The 14,950-nt window shown below is 40.1% G+C and overlaps 2 protein-coding genes across 3 annotated transcripts in view; one reads left to right on the top strand and one right to left on the bottom strand.

The window, feature by feature from the left end:
• Positions 1–5,378: 5,378 nt before the first annotated feature.
• LOC134462718 (HIG1 domain family member 1A, mitochondrial-like) lies at positions 5,379–9,314 on the top strand. The gene is made up of 4 exons (XM_063215895.1): positions 5,379–5,496; positions 6,094–6,183; positions 6,459–6,593; positions 7,925–9,314. The coding sequence occupies exons 2-4, from the start codon at positions 6,102–6,104 to the stop codon at positions 7,975–7,977; spliced, it is 270 nt and encodes an 89-aa protein (XP_063071965.1). The 5' UTR covers positions 5,379–5,496; positions 6,094–6,101; the 3' UTR covers positions 7,978–9,314.
• A 3-nt stretch (positions 9,315–9,317) lies between these two features.
• Positions 9,318–14,950, bottom strand: part of slc11a2 (solute carrier family 11 member 2) — a 29,633-nt gene continuing 24,000 nt past the window's right edge. Inside the window, exons 16-17 of one of the 2 annotated variants that reach the window (XM_063215893.1) lie at positions 14,356–14,409; positions 9,318–10,967 (exon numbers count right to left, since the gene is read on the bottom strand). In XM_063215893.1, coding sequence (XP_063071963.1) covers positions 10,896–10,967; positions 14,356–14,409 — 126 coding nt within the window. In that variant the 3' untranslated portion in view covers positions 9,318–10,895. The remainder of the gene's footprint in view (positions 10,968–14,355; positions 14,410–14,950) is intronic. The other variant, XM_063215894.1, reaches the window with a different exon arrangement.

Raw genomic sequence — 14,950 nt, 5'->3', positions numbered from 1 at the left:
TGGATCGTGTGGAAGTGGGAGTAGCAGAGGCATTCTTTCTACTCGCTCCATCCTGAACACATTCCAGCAGTGTTGCCAGATTGGGCTGCCTCCCGCCCAATTGGGCTGCTTAGAATGGCCTTGTGCGGGTAAAAATGGCATTTAGCAGAAAAACCCGCCCAATTTTTGCCATAGAAATCAATAGAATTGGGCGGGATTTAGGCGGGTTTTGAGCATGTTTTGGGCTGGAAATCATCAGCCTCATCTGGCAACCCTGCATTCCAGTGAGCTTGTAGTCAGTCGCAGGTAGTGTGTAGGCGAGTCACAGGAAACAAAACAGCAACAACAAACATTTGCAGTGAAGCAACAAGATGCTCTCATCACAATTTATTTAGGAGGTTTGACTACTGCCTCGAGGAAGTCTAGAATACGTAATTGAAAATGGTGCTCAGCAGATACATCTAGGCAGCCCTATTGGACATGTATGTTGCCCTGAGACGAAAACAAGCTGATGCATCTGCAGTAACGGACAAAGGAATAGGCTACATTATTGGTGTGCTGAAATGTTTCACAATATATTTAGACATCACTTAACAGACTTCCAAGAAACTAATTGGCCTGATAATTTGGCAAATAGCTATAGGTTTCTAATATGCCCCCCTTTAATTTTGTTGGTAAAGATGGGATAATTATATTATGTAGACCTGTTATAGCCTTGCCTATGGAGTTTTCTGTTGCTTTTTGTAAAAGGAAAATAGGCCTACAAATAGGCCTATATTTTTAGAGTAGAGTAGAGTAGAGTATCGTTTATTGATCCCAGGGGGAAATTAAGGTGTCAAGTAGCATACACACATAAATAAAGACATTGTCCACAAGACATAACACACATATTTACACATAAAATAAAATAATCATATATAGCTCGCTGTTGCATACTTATTGCCAAGGCATCTCTCTCTCTCTCTCTCACACACACACACACACACACACACACACACACACACACACGCACGCACGCACACACACACACACACACACACACACACACACACACACACACACACACACACACACACACACACACACACACACACACCAAAAATATAAAGTGTAAAGTGTCCACAGTGTTCACATGTGCCTTAGCTAAGTGGCACATAGTAGCCAAGACAAGGTGGCCATAAAGTGTCCAGGAGTGTCCATAGTCTCTTTCCTAGAACAATGTCCATTGTATTCCTTAGAAAAACAGCCATGTTAACTTTCTTTAAAAAACAAAACAAAAACAAATTTGTGCCTCCCAAGCATCCGACTTCCTTTTGTTTACATTCATTTGTTCTACATTTAGGCCTACAACAGACATTTGCATGCTCATCAGTTCTAAATTAACCTTTTTCATCACCAGCCAAAATGGTAGATATTCTTACTAGCCAAGCAAACACTCACTTATGGCTCAAAGTGGCTTGTAAGTTGTTTTTTCTACCAGCCATACTGAAATTTCACCAGCATTTGGCTGGCTAGCTGGTGTTAACTTATGGTGTACAATAAAGTATGTCATGTTTGGCCACAACTTAAATTGAGTGCTTCAACAAGATTTTTATTTTATTTTGCACATATTCAATAATGGAATGGACAAAAACCTTGTTGAGGATCTATTCCTGGCGTTTCTGTTAAATTGCTGGCTGTGGATGAGAAGCATTCTGCTTTATAGCCTATGGTCTATAATACAAGTATACATGCCCACCAAAACTTACCTTCGCTTCAGACCAAACGTTTGATTCAACAGAGACAAAAAAAACTCCATTAATAGCCTGATCACACAGCATATGATTATAACACAATTGTGCAAGTGTGTGCACTGTGCACTGTTCACACACACACACCGTTTCAAACATGTGTCTGCCAATGTCCTGCTGCATACAAACTGCGCTCTTTATACCAGAAAGGGAATTGTGTTTTGATTAGCCGCGTTCCCCCCATCTGTCCTGGGCGACGACACTATCGAGAAACGGCACACTGATGACACAGCTGCATAAACACAGCCTGCCAAAAACACAGATCTAAATAGTGTTTCTCAACGGGGGCTCTACAGCACCCCCAGGGGGCATTAGGGAGCCCTAGGGGGGGCGTTGAGAAGGAGACAGCAGAGACAGGGTGGGGTGGGGGGCCTCTCAGTTGCAACTTTAAATACAGGGGGGGGGGGGGGGTGTTGGCAAGCTTATGGTAAAGGGGGCATTTGATCAAAAAAGGTTCTACGCGGTCTTATGCAGATGGCACTGCCTTAGCATGTGATGACACAGCCAATGGAAAACAGAATTTTTTGAGCAATTTATAATTATAAACATATACCTTTATGTTTGAATTATTTTATTAGTTTAATTTAAATAAGACAAAGGGGCTTGCTTGGCACAGCTTTACAGCATGGGCAATGCATCAGCAAAAGACAATTATTGAAAAGAACCTATGAGGACATCTGCAGGCAAACATCTAAACTATTTAAAGAATTCATGTATTTCAACACAACAATATTTTGTATATTTTCATGTTCTTCTCTACCATCTTTATTGTATAAATACGACAGAAATAGATCAGCTTAGTGGATATCTCTGTTCGTTTGAGAATGCTCATTTTCACACGTCCAGAAAATATCTGTGCAGAAAGAGCACCGTGCTCACCCCACTGCTCCGGTTATACTTAATCAGAATCGCTCACATGGTGTGAAAATGCTGCTTTAAGTCGCAGATCCACACACATGGTGTTATGCACAGCACACATGGCCAGAGACGCACACACGTGCAGGCGAGGCAGGGCTGAGGTAACCAGGAGTTAGGGCTGTGTGATTTACAAACTGCAGGTTCTCATTGGCTTAAAAGCAGGAATGTATAGAAAGCCTTGCTGATAGTCACATGTCTGACTGAGGAGCTCTCTCTTGAGAGAGAGAGAGAGAGAGAGAGAGAGAGAGAGAGAGAGAGAGAGAGAGAGAGAGAGAGAGAGAGAGAGAGAGAGAGAGAGAGAGAGAGAGAGAGAGAGAGAGAGAGAGAGAGAGAGAGAGAGAGAGAGGGGGAGAGAGAGAGAGGGAGGGAGAGGGGAACAGGTATAAGAGAATAATACAGGTGGAGATATGTTTTTTGTTTTTTTTTTGCAATTTTCCAAACAACAAGAATAATTACAAACAACTAAAACAATCAACAGGGCTTTTAGAATGTACAGTATGCTGTTTGGTGGTTATTTGACAGAATATACTTGCAGTTCCTAATTCATGATGAATACACAGTACATGCAATTCTCAAATATCTCATCGTCAATTCTCCTACTTATCGTCAATCCCTTTGTGGTTTTAGAAAAGTAAAAATGTTAATATGGGATATCTTACATTTAGTTGTTTATTAAGAACAATCACAATAATAGGAGAAGCAGTTAAGTATATTCATTGCTCTGCAGAATAAACAAACATCAAAAACCTTGTGGGGTTTGGGAGATAAAACATATCAGAAAACTACCAATCAATGCTATCTGTAGGCCTATTTAACCATGTTTTTTATGGGTTGTACAAATTGGATGTCAAAAATATTGTATAGCAGTTGCCTTTCTTTAAGGAAGGATATATACACAGGGCAGATCTTGTAACAAGAAACACCTGCAACCAGGTGTGTTGCAACAGAAGGAACCAGACAGGAATATGAATATGAAGGAAGTGCAAGTGTACCATGTATTTACACCATGCTCTTCTTGTCAAAGCTCAGTTGTTGCGGCAAATTCAGTATTGAGAAATACAAAGACAGCTGTCTGCCAATGATGCATAACTGAACTCATCAAACCAAACAGTTCAGCTTACCTAACCAAAGCACATCCGTTTAGCCACATGAAAGCAATCATGCCCTGACACGTTTTCGTGTAACGCCAAAGACGCATTCATAGAAATCCCACAAGAGCACGTCTTGGAGACAGGGTGTGCAACTGTGTGCACTGTGCATTGAATATCAAACATACAAAAAGCAACACAATTCATGTTTTGCCCACAAAAACAATTTATCAAAAGAGCTATGCAGTCCTCTGCATTAGTTACAATTCCCATGGCATAAAAGGCACAAAATCAGCGCTCAACATAATCTATTTTATGTGTGCCGTGCGGACAACATAATCGACCACTGCCAATCCTGTAGGATTATGTTTGCGAGTGCTCTGTTTCAACATAATTTATATCAGGGAGCCCCATACCATGTGACTTACAGGAAGCACTGCCCCACTCCTCACACTCCTCCTCATTCCCCTCCCTGCTCCCCAGCTCCTGCCCTAGGGTGGCCTCCACCACAGGCCAGTGTTTCCAGGAAAGGGGCCTAGTGGGCAAACTGATGCCTGTGTCGACGGAAGGTGGAGGGGGTGGCGGCGGTGGCAAGGGGAGTCAGGGAAGACACATAGTAGGCTGCACAACATGTTCGCCAGTGAGGGACTCAGACAAGCAAAATGGAGACTGAATAGCAAGCAGTGAAAAAAAAGTATGCTGAGGAACAGAGAGCCCGAGCGCTGATGAGGGAGACTGAGCAAGGCGGGAGAGAGGGCGGGAAATAAAAGCTTACATAACACATGCAACCTGGCCTATAATACCATTTTGTGTTTTCTCCTTCTGTCAATGGTAGCCATTTTACTTTAGCCATGTTTGCCTTGTGAGTGTGGGATAACTTTAACACTGTAAACAAACACTGTAATTGAATCAGGTAATGAGTTAACAAGTAAAGTCAGGTGGTATAACACGACAGTATAACATGGTACAACATCCTCCTCAATATTAATCAAAGATAGGGACTAAATGTTATCTAAAAACAAAGGCTGGCTATCACAGGCGCAGCCAGAAATGATCACAAATAGAACTGGCCCAGAAATGAGCCAAGAACCTCAAACATAGTTGCATAATGATTTGCGTTGCCCTAGTTTTATTACCACATATGAAGCGTGGCTCTTTGCTGCCACACTGTGGTCATATTTAGTAGTATGCAGAAATCACAATGAACCAACATTGTATCGTATAGAATCAATCCCGATTATTAAGAATGTATGCATTTACTCAAATATATTGATAAACATCTTTCAACAAATCGTCTGTGTATTCCAGTGACTTGAGCCAGAGATACTGTTGCTTGTTAGATCGTCTCTGCTTCAGCTGACTTGAGCTTGAAATATAGCCTACGACAAAAATATTTCTCATGAATGTTCTCCGATACCAGCCCTTTTCGATTTGTCACACTATTTTTTTTGTTTTGTTTAAGTTTCAGCTCCAAAGTCGACGCCCACCCATAACGCGCAGCTATTACACTCTCTATGTGCGCAGTAAATGTAAACAATACGGTAACACTTGTCGTCTCGCGATATTTATAACACGCAGAAAAAACGAGACGTCCAGCTCAGCTGTCAAGGCAAACGACCTACACAACATTAGCCAGTGAATACATCTGCAGCAAACTCAGTCGAGGGCATCAGCAGCACTCATCAAACTGACTCCTACATAAAAATTACTTAACTGCCTTGGTGAGTAGTTATCCTTGATGTTTTCGAAGGCTTTCAAACTAAAGACATTTGCAATGGGCAATGGGCATACCGGTAGCTAGTCTGGTAGAGTTACATCATCGCATGTCATTGTCCGCCTGACTGTGAACGAGTAGCCCACAATTATTTTAATCCTAAAGGTCATGATGATCACTTAATGTTAAATGAAATAGGTAGTCAGATAAAGTACTGTTTTGTTACGATATAACGTTACGTTTGTCTTTGTGTGATGTTCCAAAAATACAATAGCTAGGTAGTATAATCATAGCCATGGGTAAAGGTTTTGCAATCATACATGGAAGAGATAGCCTAATTACACTACACAGTAACTGGGTAACACCCTTTATTCCTAAAAGATACTGGTAAGGAGTCATTCAATTGTTTGTTTGATTTGTATACGACTCATGCCAAAGGACATTTGCAAATGGTTTGTGGTTTAGCCTGTCTGACTGACTTCTCAACATGTGGGGGGTGTGGGAGGCATGGTCATGTCATTCTCTCATTTTGTTGTCCAGAGTGGACTGTATGGCAAAGTTATAGCAGTGAGTGTAATGGTTAAGTTTATTTTTTCCCCAAAAGCTGTCAACATGTCCAAAAACTGGGACCTGGAAGATGAGCACGGCTCTAGATTTATGAGGAAGGCAAGGGAGTCACCTTTCGTACCTGTGGGTAAGGTCAACACCATCACTGGCATCATAGTAACTCAACATTTCCTAAAGTTTGTGTTAATCTTTTTTTCTATTGTTTGATGGAATGATGGACCACAGTAGGTTTGATTTCTATGAATCCTACTTTGAATATTGGGTGAGAGTTGGAGGCAAGTCCCTCAAAGCCACGACACACACATGCCACTGCCATTTAGACAATACTGTACTCGCAATACTGACATGGCTGAAGAGATAATACAAATATGTGTGTTTCTGTGATGTACTGTATTATTTCAGGAATGGCTGGCTGTGTTGGAATTGTGGCATATGGACTTTATAAGCTGAGGTCGCGTGGGGATACCAAAATGTCTGTCCACCTCATTCACATGCGCGTGGGAGCACAGGGATTTATCGTTGGAGCAATGACTTTGGGTAAGAGCCAAAAACACAGCAGCGCATTAAGGATCCTTTAAGCTGGGGAGTGTGAGGATAGATACGAACCATTAAGGGCCAGTGCTTTTACGGGCCCCCACAGAGGAATATACAGAATGTTTGGGATGGGGGCCCACAGTTGTTTAGTTTTTTTCAGCAGACCTTGGGTTCTTTCTAATATCCTAACTCCCGTCCTCACTTGCGCTTGTGGCCCCGTGATGACGACAGAAGTTTATTTCGATAACTCGCAAAAGCGCAATTCAAATGTCATTTTCTCATTTGCCATCAGGATGTTGAATGGGGAATTAGTCCCCCAAATGTTGTGGCTAGTCTGACAGCGGGGAAAGTTTATTGTTTTGTCCACGGAGGCGGGGGTGTGAGTGAAGCGCGAGGCCATGAGCACAGGCCGAGGGCGGGAGTCGGGATATTGGGAAGAAGCCCTACACTTTCTGACCCTAGGGGGTATTCCAGACGTGCCTAAGAATGTGGTACACCTGCTAATAGGCAAGCTCCGGGCATCATTTAGATATGGAAATGAGGACTCAAGGCTCTTCTATTAGTTGATTTACCTCTACCTCCAGGTTAACATAACCTGATTTGCTACTGAAGCACTTTCAAGATTATTTTTGCCTGGCAAGTTGGTCTAGCCCTGCTCTATGCGGCACACCACAACAGGCTACAACTTTGGCCCACCAATCACAACGCAAGGATTACTTACTTCCCTCTGAATCTTTGGGGATGGGCCAGGCTGCATCACAGTGGAGACAGCAGAATGAGTATGGCTAAGAAAAAAATGGTTGTTTGATTACTAATTGCGTTGGCAAAGGCAGCGCAGAATCAATTTGAACATTAACTGTCATGGTGAACAAAATTCAAAAGACACCGCACACTGCTTAGTGTTCCTAAAAAGAACAGTAAGCAGTGTGCAATGTCTTAAGAATGTTGTTCATTGATCACCTTCTCCTGCCTCACACCTGCACCTGCATTGCTGAGGGCTTGTGCACAAGGACTCTCTTGAACTTTGATCAGTACTGTAACTGTAATGGATTGGTCCCACCCACAGCCTTCAGCTATCTGAATCAATTGATAGACTAAAAGTTTAGATGTTTTAGTGTAGCTTTCTAGCTGATGCTATGACTAATCGTAAAGTCTTAAAATATAGACAAGATGTTTTTGGTGACATAATGGCAATAGAATAACTATTTTTCTCTTAAGAGCTACTGACTTCAGTGGCTGCTTGTCTATAGTAAGATTATCATACTGACACATAAAACATATCTCAGTTATTAAAACTTAACAAAAAGGTTAACAGTGCTTTTGGTCTGTTGCAGGTGTGATCTATTCCATGTACAACGAATACCTGGCTCCTAAAGACAGCAAGTGAGCCAGCCAGTCACAGTTCAGCATTGGTGTCAGGTGACCCCACAGCTTTCTGTTCGGCTGCTCTTCCCTTCGGTGTACTGTTCCTCTTAAAGAATGAATGTAATGGATGTGAGTGACTTTTGAAGATTTAAAAAATGCACAGAATAATGACTCTTGGTGACACCAAGGTCAAAATATTAGCACAGACCCTCCCACAGAGGGTTCAGAATGATATAAGTGTCAAAATAATGGAAGAATTAGAGTACAGTGCGTCACCTACTGGAGTGCTTAGTTTCACAAAGAGGTTTGATAATCAAATAACTTAAGGTGGACTGTTCAGCATTTGCAGCCATATGGTCAATGATCAAGCAGATTTGTGGGGACAACCGACCACACACAGGGTGCTGCTCCATCCATTCCATTCACTCTACTTCAAAGTCTACACATTTCCGTCACTTTGACCATGACAGACTGTTGTCATGGTGTACTATACTCAATATTCAGTCAAACCACTGTTAACCTCACCTGCTCTGTGTTGTGTAAAACCTTAGTAAAATACTTGTGTGCTTGAAACCGAATGCAACATGTAAGCTAATTGAATAGGACAATTTTTTTCTTTTGAAGTGCAAGACCAAGGATTAGGATTCACAATGTTTACAACTTTAGTAGCATTTTATATGGAGAGTTATGTGGCAGATAAATTCTGTGTATGTCATGTATGACTGACAGTAAACAAAATTGTGGTTGAACAAGGTCAGAGAAAGACTATGAAACACACAAGAGGTTAAGGCCTCCACATCAAAGCATGTACGTAAATACATTTTCATATCCATATCAAGACACAAACGATCTACCAATAATTCAGGATTCAGATACCTCAAGCCACATTCACCGCAAAACCCAAACCAGCATTGTCACCGAAATCTGACACCTGAAGTAATTTGATGTCTCACCACAGACATCCTCATCTGACCTCATATTGAGGTGGTTTTACAAGTTTTGCTCTTGTTTTATTTTTTTAGTATTATGTTAAAGGCACAGACTGAACCTAACCTAACCCTTTTTTTATTTAGGAAAAACTAATTTTGTCTGATGACGATGCAACTATTCATTCCGTGTCAGTGCCCACTGGTGCTTTATGCCAACACTTGGCTAGGTACATGGCACATGCACACACACACACCATACAAACAAGCATGGCCGAAATAAAGCCATAATTGACCGAGCCAACCAACCGTGTTCAAGGGTAGGGTGAATTGAGTTGTTAATTGACAGGCTGAACATAAAACCATTCATGGAACAAAATGATACTGAATACTCATACAATGTGTAAGACTGCAATAAATTATTTTGTAGAAAAACTTGTTTGTTTGGCATGATTTATTTTTTGCATTTAGAAAAAAAGAACTAAAAAATTATATTCTCAAAGTATTCGGAGAATGGAACTCTTTGGTTCATGGTTTGGAGAGGGAAACACAATGTACATAAACAATTTATCACTGTTGTGATTTTAAAATAACAAATACAACTCCTTTCAATTCAAAACAAGAAAATTATAAATGGTAAGTCCTGAAATGTACGGTGTACAGATTATGACATGGAATTTAATCTAGTCCCTTGTTGTTATGACAGTACACCCATTGATGTAAAGTACGGTAATTTTACTTAAATTACATTATCGCACCCATGAATAGTCCCTTTATCCTGCAGTCCAGGTTAAAGTTTAATACTGTGTCACAGTGTAATTGGTGTTAAATGCCCTAGTAGTCACCAGTGACATCTTAAGCCACAGGGACATTACATCTGTCACATTGAAAGTGATTCATGAGCAAAGACGTCAATGACCAGGAGTCTTTTTGAAATAGAAATGTCCATCCCTTCTACAGACCATGCTGTAGTATAGATACTTGCAGCTTTTTCATGAGTATTACATTATTTAAATATAAGTACTACATCCTGGATGTGTAATAAATAAATAACTTATTTTCCAGTAACTCAAGTCTGCATGTCTCATTATAAGATTAATTCTATTGCTACAACACTGCTCCTACACATGAGGCATAGATTTTGAGGCACAGGACAAACATGCACTTAGGGACAACGACAAGAATGCTTTCATCACTTAATTCTCCAATGTCAACTCCTCTATGACTACTGTAACAAAAAACAAATAAATCAGGAAGGAAAATATGTGAACTCTGGGACCTATAGACCAACCTCTGACAAGACCTACAAGTTTTCTTGTATTTCAAGTGTTATCATGTAGTGAAAAATCAAAAGGCGTTATAGTAAACACATCATGGTAACTTCAGTTATGCACCAATATTCTTTGTGTTGAAAACACAGAGGCTGCGCTTAAGGAATCTCGTGTCAACTAAACTAACTGTACGTCTTATTACAGTTGTTGATCCTGAGATTAAGAGCTATTTGTTGGTTTGACCCTGCGAAAAATGGTTACTGGAAATGGTCTCCTATTTAATAGAAGCCAAAACAGCTTTGTTGAATTGTAATAACCTAACATGTTGGTGTACGTTGAATTTTAATATCCTAACATGTTAGTGTATGTTTCCCAAGTAGAGGTGCAATTAGTTGTAATGTCTTGGAATGGCTCCATGCACTGGAGTATGTGACGGATCAAGAAGAAGAAACAACAAAAATCAACAGTTTACAGTCAAAACTGCCGTTCCCCAACTTCCGGAATGTTCTAAACTATGGAAGAGAGAATATCCACTACTTCAAAACATGTAAGGTCACTTAGGCTTTGTTGTGGGTTTTTTTTTTGGCACGTATGTGGATAAAGTATTGCATACTGGCCTAGGGCAGTGGTGGTTCTGGTCCCACCATTCAGTCCATGTTCAAGCAAACAGGCGCTGCGAAACAGCCATATTAACCCTTTATAGGCTTCTTCACCTCCTGTCCCAGAGCCTTTACCTGGTCCCTCTACCTCTCCACCAGCTCATTTGTGTCCATGTCGTTCAGCAAGTAGATGTCCGTGTGTCCAGACAACCCCATCTGTTAGAGAGAATGGAAAATACAAAAAGACAATGAGTAAGGTCAAATGAAAAATAGATGAATGAAAAAATAATAATAGTTCAAGAATTAGACCTAGGAACTTTGTCCTATTCAAAATAAGTATTCAAACTGTTTGATGATTGCATCTATGCACCACGATACTCTGCTGTTATGTGGCTGGGACTGATGATATCATGGGTATTGGTTGCATTGACTACTGGAATGGAATTGGATTCACCAAGTTCTAGGCCCTCACACCAGACATTACACATCAGTATGTATATACTGTAATAGTGGAGTGTGTAACATTAATATGGCAAAACTACAGCTCACTTCACACAGAAAGCATGACAATTATACAGAACTTACACAATGACATACATGTACAATACTAGTACATATGCCCTTACAATCATCTAGGTGAGATGGAATGAGTGTGCTGAATTAGTTAATTTTGCTTGTTATACATTTGACACGACTGTGCTGGCTGGACCACTTAAATAGACACCAATTCCAAAGTTAACGTAATGCCGAGATATTTTCCTTGGTTAATGTTAGACATGTAATGTATGATGAGATGCACATACAAAGAAAGACAAAAAAAAAGCCCTGGAGACCACAAATTCTACAGAACATATGACGCACATCATTGGATTATGTAATTTTGAACAACATTACTTGCATAAACATAGCATTTGACCTTATGTACTGTTTTATAACAACAACAAACTAGTGCTTTTTGTAAAAAAAAAAAAAAAAGAAAGAAAGATCTAATTACATTACTGGCATGATTTTCAAACATGTACAGTACATTTTTTTTTAAATTACAAAATGTAACTGAACTATTTTTAAAAAATATATATCTTTCATTTGCACACTCGAGTAGGCAGTTGAGAACATTGGAGGTCTTACATGTGCACATTAAAGGCAATGGTTCAATTGTGACTAGTTTCCTTTCTTTTATTACTTCCAGCAAATCACTTTATGATTCTTCTTCACAGTTAAGTACAGTATGATTCATGGGAGTCTTGAGTGTCTCTCATGTGTTTTCGTGAAGTATTGCAAGTCAAGATCAGATTGTACTTACTGAGTAAACATCCTGTGCTACTGGGATAGGCAGCTTGTAAACACAAGATGAGAAACAACAGCACTGAAAACAGAGGACTCGTGGAATACCAAAGTTCAAAGTTCACTGTTCAAAGTTCACTCTACTACACCCAATGAGGAGGAAGTTATACCTCCGGTATCATGCAAGTTCAGAACTAATGACGTTGAATAGCACAAATGATGAAAAATCCACTTGTACAGTAGAATCATTAGTATCCATACCACTTCCTAAGAAACCACGGCAAATGGGATAGGACAAAACCACAGATGAAGTCCTCTTTTGAGTTGTCATTTATTTTTGAATACAGTAAGTTTCAATCAGCAGGTAAAGGTACATCTGTACATTGGTCTTATGCTTGAGTACATGTTCCAGGTTAAACTCAAAACCAAGATAACGGCATTTGTTAACATGGCAATTATACTTTATGTAATGTAACAGTGTGAGACAGAATGGTGAACATGGACACTAATAATATTTTCCCCGAAGACAATATGTAAAGTAAAATGTGACAGGACATCTTACATTCTTAGACAAAATGTATCCACATGGACCAACAGATATTCCACAGAACACACAACAGTGTTTCGTTAATCCATGAAAGGCAAAATGTTAAGATTTTTACAGAAAGGTCTTTGGAAAGAAATACAAAAGAATGGAAATGCCACTCTGGTTGAAAGATTAGATAGAACGCCAGTTCCGTGGAAGCGAATTTAGATTTTAAACGTTTTTCATGTAATGAAAGACTGAATTCACAAAAGGTTGCAGGTCCAATGTCCAAAAAACACTGTTTATACATCTGATGGTGGTGACATGAAGAAAAGGTCCAAAAAAGGAGTCCTTTAGGCAAGGACAAATGTCATATTTTAATATTTCCTGACATTCAAAAACTTCACCAATGGGAGAGATGGGACAATGTACCTACAAATCTACTGTGCACTTTCACTGCAACAGAGAAGACACACAGCACTAACCATAGCAGCTACTTGTAATAGTACGTGGTAATGCAAGTGCAATAACGTGCAATAACGATGTACGAAGAACGGAACTAATGCAATAACTTTATATGGCTCCTTTGAACTTGGTTACAACACTTCAACAACGAAGTGCAGGTAGAGTTATAATAAAAGTGAATACTACGAATAGAACTGTACACCTCTGCCTACTGACTTGAGAACTTTTAATAGACCTTCAAAAAACCTTATTGGCTTTGTAGACCTTGCTTTACTCAAACATTATATTTACATTATTGAATAAAAGGTCACAAAAACAACCTGAACAAACCAAGATAATGTACAAATACAATCTGGAAACAGGTATCGTAGTTATTCACATTTCAAGAAGATTGTTAAAAAGGCACAGATAAAATGGGATAACTTGATCTGACTATTTGTACACTGGCAAATTCCCTCAATGGAAGTCTATGTCATGTGTGGGATATATACACATATTACAGCTACATTTACAGTGTATGTATGGCTCAAAGACAGGTCTGAAACTAAAGCAACAATACCACAATTCCTTTTTTACGCATGTGCAGAAGCTGAATATTAGTTATGCATGTAGCCTTTGCATCCACACATCCTTTCCATTATATATATATATATATATATTATATTTTATTACCACACAGTACCAGTATGTTAGACATTGTGATGAATCATTGCCTTTGGTCTTCCACCATGTCGACACAATATCACAAAAGACTTTGGCTATAGAGCAGAGCTTGTCTTGTAGTTCAGCTATGCATTGGAGTCTGATACAAAAGGGATATGAATGTATGAAAGCATTCAAATGTATGTGCACTGCACAACACTGGTAGACCCAGGGCCAATGTTAATGGACTTCAAGGTCTCAGACTATTACAATGCAACATGCCACATGTTTCACCTCAATTTATTGCTGATTGCTAATTTAGACATTGACAAACTTTAAAAATATTTCTGTGTGTTTTTTTAGGAGTGACGGGGACAAAAAAAAGAAGCTGTTCAAAATAAATCAGTCAGCGCAGTTTCTCAATCAGTCACAGGGGGCATGGGCAAGCTCTTCAAAGTCATTTCAGTGCAACATAACACAGCCCCATAGAACAGAGCTGCCAACGGGCTTTCAGCAAACCCTTTAACAGACAAACTAAGATCCTTTTTCCCCACCCCCTTGGGATCCATGAGAACTAGCGAGTTCCACTAGAACCTCAGGTTTCTATGCCGGAGTTACACAACATGCTCGGTTCTAAGTGTCAAACTCAGGCTGTTCCTCTATGAGAACCCCTGGTGGGTTCCTTACCCTGCTGCCGCAGTCCAGACACGACGCTCCCAGAGCAATCAGACACAGCCATGCCTGAGAGAGAGAGAGAGAGAGAGAGAGAGAGAGAGAGAGAGAGAGAGAGAGAGAGAGAGAGAAGATGGGAAGAGAAAATGAAGAGGCAGAGAGGTTGTAAGCTAAGTAACAACTCATAACAATATATCTGAAACTTGAAGGCTAGACACCTTAAACAATATCATTGGACCATGCATAATCTCATGAGAAAGATGGTACCGCACAAGTGAAGAGGGACAGAAAGAGGCGAAGATGGAAAGATGGAAAGAGAGAAAGAAAGAAGCAGAGAGGGTGGTTGGGTCAGTAGAGTAGAGTACAGTAGAGTAGAGTAAGTTAATTGATCCCCGGGGGGGGAATGAAGGTGTCAAGTGGCTTACATAAAATACACACACATAATGCCCACATGGACATTTCAGACACATACAACAGGTAATCGTTGGAGGAGGGAAATAAAGACAACAGAAAAAAGAAAAAAAGAAACAACTGACAAAGACATCCCTGAAACGTAAAGGCTAGACCTGTCGAGTCAGCTCTGTTTCGTTCAAGCGGTAGTTTCCTGGCC

Source organism: Engraulis encrasicolus, chromosome 14 (genome assembly GCF_034702125.1).
Source record: "Engraulis encrasicolus isolate BLACKSEA-1 chromosome 14, IST_EnEncr_1.0, whole genome shotgun sequence".
NCBI lineage: Eukaryota > Metazoa > Chordata > Actinopteri > Clupeiformes > Engraulidae > Engraulis > Engraulis encrasicolus.
The sequence above is the reverse complement of the archived record's forward strand: the minus strand, read 5'-3'. Positions and strand labels throughout refer to the sequence as shown.